A 21,132-nucleotide genomic window follows, 5' to 3' on the forward strand; every position below is an offset into this window, starting at 1 on the left:
ATCACGAGCGACATTTGTGTAGCCAGGAATGAAGGCCTGTCTCGCAGGTCCCAGTTCTGTGCGTTGTTGTAATGTTTTTCTCGGGCTCGGCTGTCCCATTCACGAAAGAAACAGCAGTATTTCACGAAGCCTGATAGGAGTCCCGTGAATGGAACGACAGCTTTCAGGTCAGCTAATTTAGAATTATAATCATGATAATTAATTTTTGGTATTTCCGGACGTCTCCTTCATATTAGCATAGTATGCAACCGGGACTGAAGGTAACTCATTCCCATTGGCCAACAGGACCAGTTTAAAGCTTCTATTTTACGAATCTATCAGTCATCAGTTCTTGCATCAATGCATTTGAATTAGGGAAAAACGCTAAACCTCCATCTTCCGGAAAACTAATTTCAGCGTTGACTTTGTGATCCTATTGGTAGAGATTTTTACGCCCGTTTCTAAGAGATTCACTGCTGAAGTCGAGATCCAAGAAGTTGAGATTTCCTCTTAAGCCCTTACGAGATCATTCAATTATAACTCATTAACGAAATATTTACGCCCGTCAGCCTGAAATGTTTACATTATTTTCATTCTCGTCGGAAGACGCGTCGCGACAAGGCATGCCGAAGGAAGCCGCGCATGAAATCTGCTCCGTTCGCCTGTCTGTCGCCCCCGCGCCGATTCTGCGTTGCCTAGGGAACCACGCACTATAAATAGTCAATTTGTGGCTAAACAGTCGCAGACACGAGTAAATGGACAACATTTCCATCTTTTTACTGGTCTCATCCGTAGCTTCGGATCTTTATCCACTGGAACCTGTCCCTGTTCCTAATCTTGTTAATATTTCAGGAAATAGCCCCGTTGTCGCAGCCGTTAAGGCTAAGAATAGAATTGATGGTTTGAGGCGTAGCTTTAAGGATAGATACCAGTTGTTTGTGATTGATAAGGTAGCCTTCGTCTTTGTCATTTCTAAAATAAATGCTCTTACGCTACCTTTATTACTCAGTCCAATTGTGACCAATTCTCTACGATCAATTTTCATAGTTCAATCCTTAGTGTGATACCGGGGTTATTTTACTCTTAAATGGCTTCCGAAAGCTTTCAATATACTTTTGTCCAACGTCTGCCATATCAACCGACATATTGTGTCTAACAGAGGCGCTGAGAGGGGGGGGGAAGCTCAGAGAAATTTTACGATTAATCCATTTTACTTAATTGGATTGATATCACTAGTAGAATAATATAAGGATTAATAAAATGTCCCTCAGGAAGCCGTAAAAACTCACTATTTTGAACCATTCATCTTAAAATTCCGCAATTTATTTATCTCGCAAATATCGCTTTTTCTGATGGGTATTCCATACTCCCACACACCCCGGTATTTTTTACACCTTAAACCCCCAGACTTAATTCCTAGCTGCGCCCCTGGTGTCTAATGTGTTCTTTTGTTATCTTCCACTTTTGTTTCATATTCGCCGTTTTTGTTTCGACGCAATAGGAAGCTATTTACGTAGTGATCCCTCTGTTCCACTAATTTTGACTACTATTTGACCGCCAATTGGCCGTCGCTGAACGGAGGTTTCGACAAAAATCCCTCCATCATCTTCAAGTCAGAATTTCGAAGGGCGGGACTGGCGTCATGTGACGATAAACAACGCGGAGAAGACCCGAAAAATATAATCACTCGGACTCAATGACTGAAATTTAGGCAATATTCAATAACAATGGGGAACATGCACAATTTTTAAAAATTACTATCATAAAAAGGTCACTACCTCAAATGTGCTCCCCCCGAAAATCTGGCGGATGGATAATGTCTGTAACTGAGTTATGAGTCTTTAAAAATTAATCTTCATCGGCTGCTTAAAAACACGACGTCATCGAAGCGTGACGTCACGGCACGTTATCCACTGGTGAAAGACAGAGGAAGTGGATAGAAAATCGGTCTATGCAGGGCCTCAAACGTGAATTTGGCGAAAGTAATTGCTATTTTTACTTCGATATCTTAGATTCAAGGCTCTACCGCTCCACTCTCTTAGCGGAGTAAATGGTGTACCGTCCGATGACGTCAGAAGGCGTTCCAGGTCACGTGACTTCAAGCGATATTCGAGCACTTTTACTTAGCATTTAATGACGTTTGTTTAGTGCTAGGAGAGTTTTGGCTTATACATTTGGACTATTGAGGATATTTTCTATTCAGTGAGACTTACTAGCATGATGAACAAATTTCATCCCCCATTACATGAGCATATTGATGCGCAACGTGTAGGCTCGGAGGTGGGTGTAGCACCTTGATGATATGTCAAAATGGCTTTCCCTTCGAATGTGGTCGTCACCACCTGATACTTCGATAGTATTCGGATCGTTCCTCGAACCAGAATTTGCAATTCGTGGAAAGAATCCGGAATTGATGAAGTTGCGGTGAGTTATGACGGAAATTAATATTCCCCGTTTAGAGATTATGTTTAAAAATTAAAAAAACGCTCAAGTTTCCACTGCCCACTTTTACGCGTTGATGACGTCAATAAAGCGCCGGATGATTATTTCGTTCAGAGAGGGCAGCAGTGAAGAATCGCTCGCAAGAGCAGTTGCAACAATAAACCACTCGAGTGTGCAGAGGAGTAGGTGAAACCGCTCCCCATGGACTCGTGTCGTCACGTAATTATTTACGAAAGGATAGGGTGGTTTCCTGTTATTTTTTATTGCCTAAATCGAAAGATTATTACACCTTGAGTACGCATTTTACGTTCTCTAGATTTTCGAATGACGATATCTATTTTTCGCGATTAAACGAAAAGTGAAATATTTCAAGCGCGCGAAAACGCGACGGCTAAGTAGGAATGCTGGGAAAACTACTTGTGACGTCATTCTGCTTCCCGCTGCCGCAAGTGAGGTGACCTTGGGGCGAGGCTTTGATCGCTGATACGACGCAGGCTGCTAGCAGGTAGATTAGTACCCTGCTAGCAGGTAGCGCTTGGCTTAAATAAGGATTATTATTGCACTAACAAATGAAGGAAACTTTCCGGACTTAGGTAATTTTAATGGGTGATTATTGAGAGATGTTTCCTTGAGCTCTGTGCCTCATGCATGTATTGGTATTCTCAGACGATGTAGAACTCCTGACTACTTGTATAGCGTCTAGGCCCCTGTGACGTCACGTGGAGTGGCATCGCATGGGTGCCAATCTGGCCTTTTTCAAATAAGGTTAAAATTGACCATTGCCATTCGTCTAAAACGGTATTTCTAAAACCAACTAATTTGTATATAATGAATACACTAATGGTGGACAACGAATCGCAATCAATGCCTTCCGTTTTCTTCGATGAAGGAAACTACCCTATTGGTTGTAGGGCTGATCAAGGTAAATAAAAATTCACATTCTAGGATGCTGAGCACTTGTTGGCAGAATGCACGGATGAAAGTTTTGGAAGTCCACCAAACAACTTCATTTACAGTTTTGTTATCAGCCACCAAAGAACCCCTCCTTAGCTATTCTTTGAGCTTAAAAAACGGCTCCCATACAAGATATCTTCGCTATCTAACAGGAAACCATGTTTTGAAGACACAAATATTTCAATTCTGCTACTGATAAAGAGTTGCTAACTTTTTTATTTTTTGCTCAAGTTACTATCAAGGGCTCTAGTTGCCCCATGCGTATTTATTAATATATCGCTCCTCAGACGACGTATAACTCCTATCTACTCGTATAGAAACTATGTCCCTGTGACGTCACGTGGAGTGTCATCGCATGGGCGCCAATCCGGCCTTTTTCAAATGAGGATAAAATGCACCTTTAACATTCGTCTAAACTGGGACTTCTAAAATCAAATAAATATCATATTATGAATACACTAATGTTGGGTAACAAATCGCAATCAATGCCTTTCGTTTTCTTTGATGAAGGAAACTACCCTATTGGAAATCGATGGATGCTGAAATATATCGCGCAAGGCAAACGTTGATTTAGCTACGAAGGGAAAGGGTGTAATTACAGATTGATTCATCTCTTAATCTATTTATTTCTTATGTTGGATCAATGGTTTGCCAAAATTTTTTAGTGAATTTTATTCCATGAGGTAACATTTAAGTATAAATTATATATTATATTTAAATTAAAACTTCTGTGTAAAGTGTTTCGAAAAATCAATACTTTTTGAATGATTCTTTTTGATTAACGAACAAATAATTTATCGGTAGTTGTAAGTTCTATTCTCAAGGTTATTAAATTATTAGAAAATAAAACTCCCAGTGAAAAATATTCATCCCTGTCGCGGTAGTAGCATATCAGACCATTAAGATCTATCACGTGATCTTGTTGTTTTTTCATTTCCATCTCGGCCTTGTGCGCAGAATTCGACAATGGGCGCTCTTCTTTATGCGATCTTTCCTTCCTGATATACTTTCGAGCGGGAAATGATGTCACACAGGTGACAATCGATAAAGCTTGTTTGATAAGTCGAAGGCGAGCGCTATAGCAACCGACTGTTGAGTTCGAATCGTAAGTTGATTCTCGGTACTCGTAAGTAATTTCGCCGAACAGATACGTATGGAAATTCGTTTTTCTCCCAAAAAGTAAAGGGCCTCAATAAACTCTTGTCGTAACTTCGTTGGAGAATTTCCATTTTATTTGTGAACGATGGTTTCAAGGAAACGCAGTCGACAGTTTGAAAAAATGCCGCACGAATCCGTTACATGAAGAGCAACATGGGTCCGCGGCGTCTTTTCATCTACGCCCAACTGACACTGCATCGAACGAGGCACACACTCACCCTCTCTCTCTCCTTTCACTTAAGCATTCGTCTCCCTCCCTCACTTCGAGGCGTCTTTTTTAATGTTTTTTTCCGGAGGCGCCCCTCCCTCCTCACCCCCCCCCCCCCACATGCTAGTCTGTGTTCATTCCCCGCCGCCGTCTCCTCTTCCTCTATTTATAAGATCGGTGTAGCGAAACGACAACAACTCACTCCTCTCACTTCAACTCGTCTCCGTCGCGACCGCCCGCCCGCACTACCACCTCGCGGCATTAAACCACACCAAAATACACGCAATTCCACACTTGAAAGGCCGGCTTGCAGAAAAAGATAATTGGCAAAAATATTTTAATCAAGCGCTTAGCAAAAAATTAGCTCAACAGCTTGGGGGCGTTTATAGAAAAAAATATGGGAGGGCTGGACGTCATCTATGATACTTCTAGGTCTATATAGTACTGAGGAACCATTTTAAAGTACGGAGTACAATATGTAATACCATAAGGGACAAGCAAGGAAATATTTTAGTTTAAAACGAAGACAAAGCCGAGAGATGGAAGGAATACCTGGAGGAGTTATACAACGGAAGCAAACTCAGCTGAAAAATTATCGAGAAGGAATTTGACTGAGGAAAGATGCATTTCTCCCATATCGTCATGGGAGCCAGCATCTTAAATAGGAATTTGACGGTGAAATAAGAGGACTGCGAAAGAATAAGGCTGTGGGAATAGACGATATTCCAGCGGAGCTTATCAAAAATGCAGGAGAGAAGGCTTCAACTCATCCATACAGAACCATCTGCGACATGTACTCCAAAGGAGATACACCTGGTTGGTCCAAAAAGAACATCATTATTCCTATTCACAAAACGAAGATAGGAGAGAAGTGCAAAGATTTTAGGACCACACATTCATTGAAAGTACTGACGAGAATAATTTACAGGAGAATAGAACGGAGGGCAGAAGAATTCCTGGATGAGGACCAATTCGCATTTAGGAAAAGCCAGGGAACAAGAGCAGTAATTTTGGCTCTGAGCCTACCCATAGAGGAGAGGATGAACAAAACGACTTTCATAGCATTTGTGGACTTTGAGGAGGCCTTTGATAACGTGGAATGGAATCTAATGCTTAGAATTCTGACAAACAATTCGGTGCTTTATGAAGATCGCAGAATAATTCACAGTTTGTTTAAAAGCAAAGTAGCTGCGATAAAATATGAGAACCCAGCTGTGTAGAACCAATAATAATAGGAGAAGGAGTGAGATAAGGTTTTCCAGTAATTTTTAATGTTTACATCGATAAAGGTATCAACGAAATCAAAAAGAAGGCTTTGTGTGTCTATATCCACGGAGAAAAAATTAGTATGCTGCGATTTGCTGATGGCATAGCACCCATAGCTGACTCTTTGACCAAAGGAGACTTTGAAAATGTGGAAAGGACAATGGCCATATATCATCTGAAAATCACCAAGAAGACGGCTAAGATATTAGTATGCTGCAAAAGAGAGGAGGCTAAGACAAACATTGACTTAGGGAAGCGTAAGCTTGAAGAGGTGAACGAGGTCTCTTACCTGGGAAGCCGAATTACCAGCGATGGACGAAGCAAGAAAGAGATAGTCAGTAGAATAGCGCAGGTGAAGAGGGCTTTCTACAAAAAGTAGAATCTTCTTACAGGTGAGAATACAAGCATGTAAGTAAGGAAACAATTCATCAGATGCTACATATGGAGTATGTTTCTCTATGGAAGCGAGGCTTGGACGTTGACAGCAGCAGAGAATTTAAGAGTGAAAGCATTCGAAATGTGGTGCTACCGAAGAATGATGAAGATAAAATGGATCCAACTAGTAAGTAACGAGGAATTGCTGAAAATAGATGAGAGAAATTTCTAGAAACATGGAAGAGATGATTTCATATTCTCAATATCACTCGGCTAATATAGACCGTATTGTTACAATGGGGAACAAGGGCGTACCCAGGATCAAAACTAGGGGGGGGGGGGCAATCCATGGTTGTTCAAGTTGTAGGTAAGATTTAAGCATGGAGAAGGTGAATGAAATAAACATTTTAAAGAAACTTTAACAGCTCTTTATTACTTTTTAAAAAAATTTGCTTGAAAAAATATTATTTTCCTTATAGGCATTAGCGATTTTTGCTTCAGGGGGGAGCTTCAGGGCTGCCCCCTCCTGCCCCTCGCTGGGTACGCCCATGATGGGTAACTCTTCTAAAAATCTTAAGAAGCAGACGGGACAATTCAGTTGGCGGCGTATCATGGGGCATGATGGCCTGATGAAAACAAATTTTAGAAGGACACGAGGAAGGGAAAAAGGGCAAGGGACGGCCCCGTATGAGTTATATAGGACAAAGGGTTATAAAGGATGTAAAAGAGAGGAAATACGTCAAATAAGGGGACATAGGAATAGGCGTTATTATTGAAATTTGAGTGAATGATGCATTGAAACTTGCGGGCATAGCGTTTTTTTTAACGAGGCAATCATTCTAAGTCTTATTCGGTCAAAATCTGCTGAAAAATAGAGTTCTTGCGAGAGGTGGTCGATTATTTGCAGGTAAAGTTTTTGTGCTTCAGGAAACATATATTTTGAGATATTTTTGAAAGTGAGTGAGTATTGCATTGCAACTTGTGGGCATAGCGTGTTTGAATCGGGCACTCATTTCAAATCTTATACGGTCAAAATAGGTGAACAAATAGTCTTTATCAGAGGTGGCAAGCAAAGATTTTGTGCTTTGAGATGACTTTTATTGTGATATTATTGAAAGTTGAATGAATTTTGCGTTGAAACTTGTGAGCGTAGGGTATTTTAATCATGCAATCATTACATATCTTGTATTGTGTGATTCGGCTAAGTAGGTAATAGAGTTTTTACGAGAGGTGGTCCAAAATTTGCTAGTAAAGTTTTTGTGATATTGGGGGACATATAGTAGGGAATATATCAAGTTGAGTGAGTATTGCATTGAAACTTGTGAGCGTAGCGTATGTTAATCATTCCAAATATTATACGGTTTGGATCTGCTAAAAAATAGAATTTTTAAGAGTGGTGGTGGAATTAGTATGCAAGTAAAGTTTTTTTGCTTGTGGGTACATTTATGGGGATAATTTTTAAAGCTGAGTGAATTTTTCATGGAAACTTGCGATCTAAGCGTATTTCAATGACGCACACATTAAAAATCTTATCCGGTCAAAATCGGCTGAAAAATAGTGCTCTAACGAGAGTTGGTCGAATATTTGCGTTTGTAGTTTTTGTGTTTCGGGGTGCATTTATTTTGAGATATTGTTGAAAGTTGAGTGAATAATGCCTTGAAAATAGTGGCTATAGTGTGATGTAATCAGGCATTCATGCCAATCTTATTTGGTGAAAATCGGCTTACAAACAGTGTTGTTACTAGAGTCGGTAGATTATTTGCAAGTAAAGATTTATGCTTTGAATGGAAAATTGGACATATATTGCTATATTTTCTAAAGATGTATGAATGATGCATTGAAGCTTGTGACCATGGCGTGTTTTAATCAGGAAATCATTTCAAATCTCACCCGATCATAATCGGGTAACAAACACATTTTTTATCAGAGGTTGTCCAATATTTTCAAGTCATGTTGTTTTTGCTTTTGGGAGATATATATTGTGATATCATTGATAGTTAAGTGCATTTATCTTTGAAACCCATGAGCATAGCGTTTTTAACTAAGGAAATCATTTCAAATTTTATCCTTCAAAATCACTCAACAAAAAGAGTTTTTATCTGAGGTGGTAGACTATTTGCAAGTCATTTTATTTTGATTTGAGGAGTTATACATTGCGATGTTATTGAAAGGTGAGTGCAGTTACCTTTGAAACTCGTGAGCAGAGTTTGTTTTGAATAGTTAATCATTTCAAATCATTTTTAGTTTTTATGGCGCCCTAGAAATCATGGAAATACAAAAACTAAAAAATCTGAACAATGAGGTGACGGAGAGTAAAATTTTTTAAAAATATCCCTCACTATTTCTGAAAATAAAATTTCAAGAACCTAGGCACACTTAAAATAGCAATTTTACTTAAGAAGTGTTAAAAGCCGTTGTCCGCCGATCCCCTTTCTACGCACGCGTGAAGTTGGACTCTAGAATATCAACCGTCCCCCGTTCACCCCGAGAAGATGGTTGGTATAGAAGAAGGACACGGGGTCAACCACCCAAGAGACGGAGATCGTCTGGACGAAGACTCCATCCGGACGGCCACAACGCGAAAGAAGACGGTGAAGGCGTGCGTGGTACCCTCCCTGGAACCATTCTCTCCCTCACCCCCGGACCCTGCTTCTCCACCGAGACCCTAAAAAAAACGACCCTTTCTCCCACAGCCGTCAATATCCCCTCTTATCGACACCCAAACCCCCATCCTTCAACCCCTTCAAGCACCAAGACTTATATATGTAAGGAAGAACTCTTAAGAATTATTTTACACTTGATAATGTTGTCTGTAGCAAAGAAACCCCTTGGGATAAAATAGTGGAAATATTGCAAGGTCTACTTTTAGTAATTTTTAGAACTTTCACCGCAACGTGCCTCACATCATGCAAGTATTTGTGTTTTTAGAGGACATGTATTGCGATATTATTGGAAATTGATTGACTTTTGCATTGCAACTTGTGATCCTTGCAATGCATCGTGCAAAATCATGCAATCCTGTCAAAACTTATACAGTTGTATTCGGCTAAAAATGGAGTTTTTATGAGCGGTGGTAGAATATTTGCAAGTCAAGTTTTTGTGCTTTGAGGTGATATTATTGAAAGTTGAATGAACTTGTCATTGAAACTTGTGCGCGTTGCGTATTTTAATCATGCAATCGTTGCAAAACTTATACGGTGTGAATCAGTTAAAAAGTAGACTTTTTAAGTAAGGTGGTAGAATATATGCAAGTAATGTTTTTCTGCTTTGATTGGAATTATATTAGGATATTTTTGAAAGTTGAGTGAATAATACATTGAAAGTTGTGGGTATAGCGGTTTTTAATAAGGCAATCGTTTTCAAATATCATCCGGTCAAAATGGGCTGAATACTTATTATCAAAGTTGAGTGAACTGTTATGAAACTTGTGAGCATAGCGTTTGCAAATCCAAAGTAATTTGAAAAGTATATGCTGGAATTCTGTACAACCATACAAGTTTTCTTTGGTGGAGGTTGAATATTTGTAAGTAAAGTTATGTGTTTTTTCATGATTTTTTGTTTTACTATTGAATGTTTTGCGAATAATGCTCATAAAAAGCCAGATAATGTTTTTTAATCAGGCATTCTTTTCGATGCTTCGCTGGTAAAAATCTTTTCGCAAATTGAGTTGTTATGATATTATGTTTAATATTTTTAAGTTATGTAATGTTGTTTTGATATCGTTATTTTATAAATAGCAATGGGATACCTGCATGAAAACGTTTCAGCATAGAGCACTATAATCATATAAACTCTTCGAAAGCTATCTGGTTGAAATCGAATCGTATTTTCAGTTTTTATTTTATGAGGTTTAATATCAGCACGTGTTTTTTATTTTTGTATCGGAGATATATTTCGTGATATTATTATAAGTTTTACCAGAAATGCGTTGAAACTTCCAGTATAGTGTTTTATTCTAGCAATCAATTCAAAACAAAACTAGTCGAATGAGGTTCACAAATACAGTTTTTACGATTGGGGGTTGAATAATTTCAATTAGGATGTTGGTGTTTGGAGGTGTTGGTGTATATTACGTGACATATTCTGTCTCATTTAGAAGCTGCTTCTCCTCACCCACCATATCTAGCACTTCGTCGTTTTTCCTCTCTCCGACTCCTTCACCATTCCTCTCGACACTCACTTCTTGATCGCTTGCATCGTGATTTCTCGTCCTCCTTTTCCCTATGTGTCCATAATTCCGTACTGCAAAGCTATACTACTGATTGGTCACTTCATCAACCTTTAATTTAATCTTCTACATAAAGATCCAATCCTAAGCTCCTTCCTGATCATGAGCGCCTCCTTTGCTAATGCGATTCTCTTCGTGGTGTCCTTACTACTGTATCTGTTTTCCTCTAAATTGCTGCCTAAATAGTCGAATTGATCTACCTGCTTAAATTATTTCCCACCTATTTTATCCGGAGTCTCACATCCCTGGCTTGCGATGCATTACAATACCGCATTACCATGGTCTCCTTGTGGTTAATCCTCATCCCATTCTCCTCGTAACGCTTGTATAACGGATCCACTAGAGCCTGCAGTCCCTTCGCTGACTGTTTAATCAGCGCTTGATCAACTGCGAACCTCACTGATTTAAACATCATTCCCCCACTTTTACTCCAACTTCCAATTTATCGTACGCCTCTCTTACTATCGTTTCAGCGTACGCGTCAAAATGCAATGACGACAGTGGATACCCTTGCCTCACACCTCGGCCAATGCTTGCCCACCCAGATTCTCCGTTCGCTACCCTCGATTGCGTTGTCTGGGCCATATACAGATTACGAATCAGTCGCCTATCCCTCCAATCTACACATTTTTTTCTTGATAATATCCATTAACTTTGCCCAGTTCACCCTATCCGATGCTATTTCAAAATCACGCAGGCATGCTGTCCTTGCTATATTCTATTTTCTTATCCGCCATGGGCCTCATTACCGCTCTGGAATCTCGAATTGACGCCCTTATCAATTTCTGAAACTAAATTGTTAGTCTCGCTATCACTCGTTTGACTTCGTCTTCATTCGCCTGTACCTTTAAAATCCTTCTCTGCCTTTCCGCCGCGTGCGATGTGAGGCTAATGGTCTTATGTTTCCTCCATTCTTCTTTTTTAGCTGCGAAATAAGAACCGTTTTAGATCCCTCCTGATGGATTCTGCGTTCCAGATAGAAAAAACCTTTTCTTACTATCCCTCCCTAGATTCTTCAGCAGCTCACATGGGATATTGTCCACGCCCACTGCCACCCACTGCTTTCCTGACCTTCATATCACGAAGTGCTCTCTCTATTTCCGAATCTAAGATCCCCGGCCCAAGATTATCCTCCTCCACTGCACTTTCCTCCTGCAAAGTCAATCTCTCCGGCCTGTTCCTTCCGTCATACAGGTCCTCCACGAATTCCTTCCTTCTACCCTGATCCTCATGGGGTTGCTCAGTCAACATCCTTCCATCTTTAGCCTTTCCTAATTGGGTTGGAGATACAATGAGGTAAAGACGGATGGGAGAAATTTGGACATCCACCAACCTGGGGGAGTTTCTGTTTGGGGGTCTCCGCGTGGACCCCTTCCAACACACACCCTCTCCCCCGCTGTCTCCCCTCCCCCTCAGAGGGGTCTCTTTCGAAATGAGAGAGGCCTTCCGTCGTAGTTCGCTCCCTTTGGCACGCGTCGGGCACGCTTGTCACGTGACCTCCGAGTCTCTCATACCTTGATTCTCACGATTCCGGACCAGCGGGACCGGGAGGCTGACAGTGGCCGTCTCCGTCTTGTTGACCGAAATAACATCCTTCTGTTCACTTCAATCTCTCGGCTGTTTCCTCATCATTCCACGTTAACTCAACGAAAACAAAGACAATCCTCGACCCCTTCCTCTTCCGATCCCTATCGATGTACTCGCGGTCAGTGGTGCGATGAAAAAATGCAAGCTCCAAAAATGTTTATTTAATAAATGGACATTCGAATCGTCTGTAGTTGTGTGTGCAGGGGCGACCAATCTCATGACTGTGTCCATTGGAAATTAGTCTCATCCTCCGAGAGAGATCTTCGAGGCTGGAGTCTCGCACATTTATCTCAACAAAGTGATCAGCAATACCATTTGTTTTTTCTTTTACCCATCCAACGCGGCTCTTTGCTCCTGTGGATTATGGTAATTTTTGGATGTTAATGCTACGTGCAGAATTAAAACTCACACAAATTTTCTTCCATGGTATTTATTATAATCATAATAATAAATAATTTTTTATAATAAATAAAATTAAATGGAGTGGTTGACTTCGATGTATGAGTACGGAATTTGAAAGCAGGCATCCGGGGAGACCACTAACCCAAAGTCATTATAATGTCTGTTGATATGATATTAATATTGGGTAGACTTAGGTGAGCGCCGCGTGAGAGTGGACGGCGAGATCTTGAACTTCTCCCGTGCTTATACTTCCCTTCTTTAGTGCAATAGCACACGTCCAGCGAGCATGCAAAGTCCAGTTTAATGGCTGGCGAAGGTTTGAAATACTAAATTCTGAACGGGGACTGAATTTGTGATCGCTATTACTTACTGTTAATTTATCGAAAATAATATATACAGATCGTTTAGTTTTTCATGACATCTGACGTCTGGCGCATTACGGCATGTTAAAAATTTGCGACGAAATCATATTGTCGTCAGTTGAAATGCACGCAAAAGCGAGAGTCTGAGGAGAGAACGGAGCTAAGATTAATCTTAAGCGGATCTGCATTGCGTAAGTGGGTTGCATTTCATTTCTATTGAATTCAACAACACTGTTGAGTGCTATTCCATGGGAGTTCAGTCTTTCGGTCAACGTCAACACTTCCATGTTGCGAGAGTAGGAATAATGATAATGCAGGCCCTCGTGGGCCTCAATGGTCCTTTGCGGCGGGTTTTACAAACAAATTAGCAACACATGGAATTGAAATCTTGGCAAAAATATTTAAATACTCAGTTTGAGGCATTAGAAAACTACGGCGTCTCTACTGGAAGTAATGCCGATTTAAAAACTGTTGTTTAATTTGATTGAATGAAAATGGGAAAAAACTACCTCAATGGCTTTGGGGCGCATACGAAAAAAATACCGCTTACTGGGCGGCATCTGTCACTGTTATGAAGTACCAGCGGCAAAGCGATGCATTCGAATTGAGTCGAATTGATCTCCAGCTTCCACGATGTTCTTTTTTGGAGTCTACTCCTCCATTCCACATTCGTTTCTAAATTATTTTTCATTTCGAGATGTATATTTTCATTATTTTCGGCTAGGGGTCATCATAACGTTCGTGATTTACGCTTTGACTCAGCAAGTAACCGAAGAAGAGCGCATTTGAAGCCTGAATCACGTGATCGATTTATACTTTCCCTCCGAGGGATCGCTCCGATGATAAGTGACCCTTTCGCGCAATCATTTTCCGCGATGGCTCCAGGGACGGGAATCCCATCCATTTTTTTATCACTCGGCAGGTCCCTTATTCCGTCCCTGAAACCATCGCTGGCACCGTCTTTCAGCCAATCAGAACGCACGCCCGCTAACAGCGATTATGACGCCACGCTCGTCTTTTAAGTGACGGAATAAGCGATAGAAAAAGGGACAGTGGGAAGTCCCGTAGTGAGCGATCGTGCTTTTGGTCACTAAGAAACCCATCGCTGAAGCGCGATTCACTCCACAGGGACGGAAAAAAATTATCGTGTGGTTATCAGGCTTAACAAATCACTACGAACTTCACAAAATTTCACACTTATTCAAAAATGTTTAATTGTTAATGTATTGTTATTATTTTGTGTCCTATGAACCGGCCTCAACGAATTCACACACGGACATTCACTCAGTCTCACAGTGGGCGATGTTGAGATCGAGTTCATTTGTTCTTCCACTATAGATTCCTTATTCGGGGAGATTATCCGTCCACTCTTTAGGCCATGCACTAGTGACACACATCACAGCTTCTTCTCATCGGCGGCTTTGGCTGAGCGCGCGAACTCGGGCCCTCCGAACGGGAAAGGGGGCCCTCCGTGTGGACCTCCAATGGGCCCTCCGTGAGGACCTCCAATGGGCCCTCCGTGAGGACCCCCAATGGGCCCTCCGTGAGGACCTCCAATGGGCCCTCCGTGAGGCCCTCCAATGGGCCCACCGATCGGTCCTCCTGGGTGGGGCGGCCTTCGGACTCCGTGGCCCTCGGTCGCCGATCGAATCCCGTTGCAGCAGTACTGCTTGTCCTTATCGCACTTGCCCTGCAGAGAAATGAAAAAAGAAAACATGGTCAATAAATAAAAACGAACAAACTTTGTATCAATCCACCAATTTATTAATGTGGTACTACTAGTTTCGACGCAGCGGCGTCATCCTCAGGTACAAAGGCTACAAATAATCAAACATCCTTATATATCATATGGTATGGTCTCCATTAGCGATACAATCGTGGCTGCGGTGGCGTAACTATGGGGGGGGGAGAGAAGGTGTGAGGGGATAGATCCCCCCCTCAAAATCATCAGAGAAATAAAAAAGTTATTTAAATATATTGCCTGGTTTTGAAATATGAGAACTGCATCTGCATAAATTTTAACTTTTAGTGCCAAAATGATGTAAAATGTAAATTCAGGCATGTCATTTTTCAAAAACATTTCCCGCCCCATGCCATCTCATTCCCCCGAAGCATATTCCTAGTTACGCCATTGCGTGGCTGCATCCATTCCGGTTCGAACGGGACACAAGGAAAACCTTCACAACTAAGAGCCCCTTCCCCCCCACTTACTCGAAGCATGCCAGAAATATGCACTATATGGAATTTCAAACGTTCCAAAGAAAACAACTTGACTATTTTACTTTATTATTGTTATTTTATCTAGATTAATTCAAACTATGGATTCCGGAAACTTCCGAAATGTGTTGCCACCGAAGAAGGATGAAGTTCAAACGGATTGATCGTGTGAGGTACGCGGAAGCGCGGAAGTTTTAGAAGTGTAAGAGGGAGAGGAGAAGTATTTTGAAAACCTAAGAGATAGGAGACGGGAGAATTGGATGGGTCAAATGATGAGAGACACGATGGATGAATGATGAAAATGGTGGTTGAGGGACAGAAGTGGAAAGGAACGGAGTACGACAGGAGTGCGCGACGGATGAGATTTCTATGCAGGTAGAGCAGGAAATAATTGAAGGATGTTAAGCAGAAGAATTATAAAAGTGTTATGAGATTGACTGTTGATGATGACGTACAAATATGAATGATTTCTTGTTTTCTTGGCGGATGACTGGGACAAATTATCCTCGGGTATTTCACCGGGTCAAATGGTCCTCGTTGGCCGACGTTTCGCTGAAAATCCTTTCCTCGCATCATCAGGGTTCAGGTAAGATGCCGCGGTTCCTTGCCCACAGCAAGATAAGGGGCCCAATAATAAAAAGGAAAGCTCTGGCTGGCCGAGACTCCACCAATGAACGGCGACCCAGGTTCATGGAGAATCGTATTGATACTCCGAAATACAGAACTGTGGCATTTGATTCTCGAGGGACGCGGTTTCCTGGGATGCGAACGATTGGGAGATGCGACACAAGGGACTCATTCGCAAACTCAGCCTGCTTCAAGTCCCACGTCCACTTCTCCACCACTTATCCGATGTACTGCCGCCAATTCCGTAGGAGCTCCTCTATCACCTCTTCGGCTTCTCGTCGAAGCAGACGTTGCTCTCTGCTAGCCTTCCCTTGCCCGCCCTTCTTTTCACACATTTTGCCATCGACATTCCCAGTGCTCTACGCCACACCAAGGGCGTACCTAGGATCATAACTAGGGGGGGCAAGCCATGGATAAGAGGGATTATTATAATTAGTTTATGAGAATATTTCCTTGAAACATTAGTTTTATTTTAGTTACATAAAGAAGACGAGAGAAGATTGGAGGCATTCGAGATGTGGGTATGGAGGAGAATGGAGAGGGTGAAATGGACGGAGAGGAAAAGGAAGGACGAAGTGCTGGATATGGTTGGCGAGGAAAGGAAGCATTTAGATGAGATACGGAGGAGACAGAAGGTATGGATGGAGCGAATCCTTAGCGGGGAGGGGATGTTGAAAATGGTGTGAGAGGGTAGGATGTTAGGGAAACGAGGGACAGGAAGGAAGAGAATAGGATTTTTAGATGTCAGATGAAAGGGAGTAGGCCTTGCAGTGAGTTGAAAAAGGCAGCGCTGCACACAGTGGGCGGAAATCGAAAAAAGCTTGACAAAACTAATATCTCCGTTATTATTCAACGTAGATCCACGATTTTTTTCGATTTACAAATATTTTTACCTCCTTAATCCGATTCTAATGTTATTTTTGCTCTAAAACAATCAGGGGCTTCTCTAAAATAAAATGGCGGAAGCAGTAAAAATTCCCTAATTTTAATATTAAAAGCGCTGCATGTTAGATGCTTATTATATTCATACAAGTACTATCACTGACTTAGAAACTTTGATACATAACCCTAAACAACTTAACCATGATGTATCAATACATCATAGAATGTATAGATGCGTGGTATCTATGTAATATTAAGGATATGGATTTTAACAATGTATTCCACGGAAATTAATGCAAGTATTTTTCGATTATTTTCATTAGAAGTTAAAACCATATTTCTGTTTCTGAAATGAATGACTAATGAAATGGAAATAATGCATACCTGAGTAAATACAGTAATAGGTCTTCGTTACCTGAATCAATCTCGTCTCCATCTGACTCTGCGTTCTCGTCAATCAGAAGGAGGTTCCTAGCTCCCTTAGGTACCTTCACATTTCCGTGATTCGAATCGATTGATGAGGATACTATTGCGTCCGAAGATAGAAGAAGTCTTAGAAAAATAAAATTTTGCACTGGAAAATTTTCTGGAGTGCTGCTCTTTGAACCTCCTAATATCCTTGTGCCTCGATTCAAGGGCCTCCTTCGACAATTGTCCAATGGGTAGCACTGCTGCGTTTACAATACACGCTCCATGTATTAGAATCTTATGCACAGTTGGGGGTATATAATACCATTCAGAGTGCTCCACATAAAGGGCGGCAGTGGAAGAGCAATACTCGCGGAAACGATATTCATCAATTAGAAGTCGCTAATTTCCCAAAAAATCCTTTATCTCTGCATCTCCCCCAATACTAAAGTTTTTGATAGAAATTTGAATGCCAATAGTTTTTTCGACTCTACCGTCTACACCATTCCTTGGCACATAGCATCGAGCAGTTCTTTTCGAGTCACTTTCCTCCTCTTCATTTTCTCCCCTGTCGGAGATAATAGCTTCTAAATCTACTAGCCACAAAAAATTGCTACATTTTCTAACGTTGCCTTATCGACATAAAATATTTCTACAACTAGTGGTGTTAATCATACTTGTGACCGATTAATGTATTCCCTCCGTCGTGTACGACCTCTCTGTATTAGAATAAGTTCAACAACCGGTAACTAATCGATGGGCTCACCTAGGAGAACTCCTCTGTCAGTAGTCACTGTGGCTAAAAGACGCCGATGTTTCAACACTCACCAGCTAAGTTAGGCTCACCGTATGAGTAAAACTGAGGAAGCAAGACATTATCTAAGACAATAGAACGTGTGAATTTTTGGGAAAACCGCCCGGTAAATCGCCAGCTAACTCGTTCACTAGCGTGTTCCAGAGAAGCGATCTTTTGGAGGGCATTAACCGATGCACGTGCGCTGCGGTGGTAAAACAAATAGCGGCGAGTTTCAAAGAAACAACCTAGCCCCAAACACCAAATTCAAGAGCCCCACATTTTGAAGGAACAATAAGCTGGAGTAGTCAAGAGGTGTTACATAGTGAGCTACTAGTAGTGGAAGCGGATTACCGCCCCAAGGAAAAATTGCGGTCCGTTGGTCGTGTGCACTGACCGCGCCTGCTTCGATTCTTTTCCCTCTCCTCTAGGTCGGAGGGATTTCTAGTTTGAAGGGACCTAAAGTGCGGGAAATTCCCTGTACATATGTATGTGAGAGTACGAATAAGGGAACAAAGCACTCTGCCGACGCATGGTCACACGTCCTCATAGGGCTCATGGGTGACCGGCGGCAGCGGCGAATTTTCTACTTTCTATGTGCAACAAGAGAGTACGAAATTTTTTTGGACAAAATATTGCCTTTACTTTTAGATTTCACATCTTTCCTAACAATTGGGGTAAAAATAATAGTGGTGGAACCATTATTTGCTTTAAACTGGAGCAAAACCCAAATCAGGGTAATCCGCGGCCGGGCCGGGCGGCAGCGTTGACTTTTTTTACATATCCCATCAACAAGCAAGGTAGCAAGTTGGAGCAAGATTTTTCTTTTGGATCATATAGTCAAGATTCAGGTCTTTATTTCCATGTGAATTTTAAGATCCAGTCTCGTCGCCCTCATAAAGTTTTTTTCCACTTTATGTCAAAAATAGTCCAAAAACAATGCACTTTTGAATGTTTAATTTTTATATGAAAAATTGATAAAAATAAATAAACTATTCCGTGTAATTCTTAGGAAAGGTTTACTCTTTTACAAAATATGCGTTGAAATTTATGGAAAACCATATTCATGGCTCAATAGCGAAAGTAAATACTCGATTTTTGCAGAAATTCAGAATTGACATTTTTTATAATTTTTTCTCGTCTTTAACGGATTCTAATGATTTAATGGGCGAACCAAATATTGAAATAGCCATAGTTCCTTAATCCTTGGACATTATTCTATCGGACTGTACCATTTTTGTTTACCAAAAAAATAGTGAAAATTTAGGGTTTTGTCACACTTTTTTCGATTTCCGCCCACTGTGCGCTGGAAGGAAAGGGGGGCTCCCAGATCACTTCTTGCGTACTCCATGGAAACCTACCTTAATCGGTAGAGTACTGTAAAAATAATCTTATACTAATACATATAATTTTTCGTGGGTTTAAAGAAAAAATGTTGAATTCTTTGGTTTCAATTCAGTACTGATTTTGGTTAAAGGCTTCTGCAATTTTTTCTTATAGGGGGGACAGCTGCCCCCCCTGCCCCTTACTGGGTACGCCCATGATACTGACGACATTACAATCGCTGCTGCATCACGGAATGGAGACAATCACATTAAGAAACTCGCCGCACGCTTAAAACTTAAAACTAGTACGATCTTTCTTTGTGAAAATGAAATGGTAAGAAGAGAGAGAGAGAGAGAGAGAGAGAGAGAGTGAGAGTGTATACTCACGAATTTGAGTGCGGGTTCCTTGCAGTTGAATGAGTGGACGCACGAACACGAGTCGAAGGAGTGATAGCGGTGTCCCACGCCCAACGCGTCCAGACGCTCCTGCTCCCAGGAGGGAACGGGGCCCGTCAGGATGCCTGGACCGCTACCGGGCGGACCGTATCCCGGGCCCCCGAACCCGGGGCCCTTGATGCCGGGGCCGGGGTATCCGGGCCCCCCTCCGATTCCTGGGCCTGGGTATCCGGGCCCCCCTCCTATCCCGGGGCCCCCGAATCCGGGGCCCTTGATGCCAGGGCCGGGGTATCCAGGGCCCCCTCCGATCCCGGGGCCTGGGTATCCTGGCCCACCCCCGATTCCTCCGGGTCGGTACCCTGGGACGCCGATGGGCCCTCCGGGTCCGGCGAGGACGGGCCCCTCGTGCACGGGAGGCGGCTGAGGTCGGTAAGGCCCACCGGGCCCTGCGGAAGGAAAGACACGTGGTGTAAGTTTAACATTCTATCGTCCTAGTTTAGGGACCAAATACACGCACACTCGAAGATCCACTCAACAACGGAATGCTGGTCGCTATGCACCGCATTGCACCATGAGATCAGACTAAACTTTTTTGCCAATAAAACGTTTTTACAGGTATATATTAAAACAATAAAAAACACACCGAGAAAATTAATGTGGCATATATGTAGTGGTTTCGTTTGTTTTTCAGTTGATATGTTAAATTATTATATTTATTTATTCACATCAATTTAGATTAATTTTAATAATTAAATTTTTCTTCGTCTTATGTTGACCTCATTTAATTAATGATAAAATAATTTTTGGAGTATAGGTCAAATTTGACCTATTTTTTTAATTTAATAAATATTAATACAATATATAAAATAAATAATGCTTGAACCATCTGAGACAGTTCTTTTATTGAAATTTCCTGAACAATTTCATGCATAAAATACCATTTCTTGAAGTGGTCTTTTGATGGGTAACATTCTGTATATAAAACATCGGTTATACCAAAATGGAATATGTGTTTATTAGTTGCATGGTTAACAAGTGCATGTAACTGTATTTTTTCTTAAATAGATGATTTGTGTTGTGAAAGCCATTTCTTTTTTCGAAAGCAAGTAGGTAGTTGTAAAGGTGATCAGTGACCATAGGAACGTCTGTTTCGACGCAAAAAAAAACTAAAGTGAAGCGTCTGAGAAATGCAAAAGGTAAAGGACTATGCACCAAGATATGGTATCCATTCACTAAATAAATACCTTGTATCAATACCTAGTAGTCTGGTGGATTAGTTTTTTCACCAATCTTAGAAAATTAAAACAATTGAGAAGTTACGCTTTTTGCTTTCATCGAGTTCTTAGAAACCTCAAAATCCGAAGAAACTGCGCCTCTGGGCTCTTTTGTACATCAGTTAAGTTAAATTTGACTGAAGGAAGAGTTCTCGGGTTTCCAGACGGGTCCAAGGGTTTTTCAGCACCGACGTTTCGAGGGCTTAGTCTGCCATCGTTTTCAGGGTGAATCCAGAGTTAAATTTGGCA

At 41.4% G+C, this 21,132-nt stretch overlaps 2 protein-coding genes across 2 annotated transcripts in view; one reads left to right on the top strand and one right to left on the bottom strand.

Moving 5' to 3' along the window:
• LOC124154908 overlaps positions 1-21,132 on the top strand; it is a 203,058-nt gene that overhangs the window by 25,478 nt on the left and 156,448 nt on the right. The gene's annotated exons all lie outside the window — the stretch shown is intronic.
• The window catches only part of LOC124155394 (glycine-rich cell wall structural protein 1-like), a 32,813-nt gene continuing 24,299 nt past the window's right edge, over positions 12,619-21,132 (bottom strand). Inside the window, exons 3-4 of the mRNA XM_046529174.1 lie at positions 19,601-20,055; positions 12,619-14,651 (exon numbers count right to left, since the gene is read on the bottom strand). Of these exons, the coding sequence (XP_046385130.1) occupies positions 14,358-14,651; positions 19,601-20,055 (749 nt within the window). The 3' untranslated portion in view covers positions 12,619-14,357. The remainder of the gene's footprint in view (positions 14,652-19,600; positions 20,056-21,132) is intronic.

The sequence above is a fragment of the Ischnura elegans genome, chromosome 3 (genome assembly GCF_921293095.1).
Source record: "Ischnura elegans chromosome 3, ioIscEleg1.1, whole genome shotgun sequence".
Classification (NCBI taxonomy): Eukaryota; Metazoa; Arthropoda; class Insecta; order Odonata; family Coenagrionidae; genus Ischnura; species Ischnura elegans.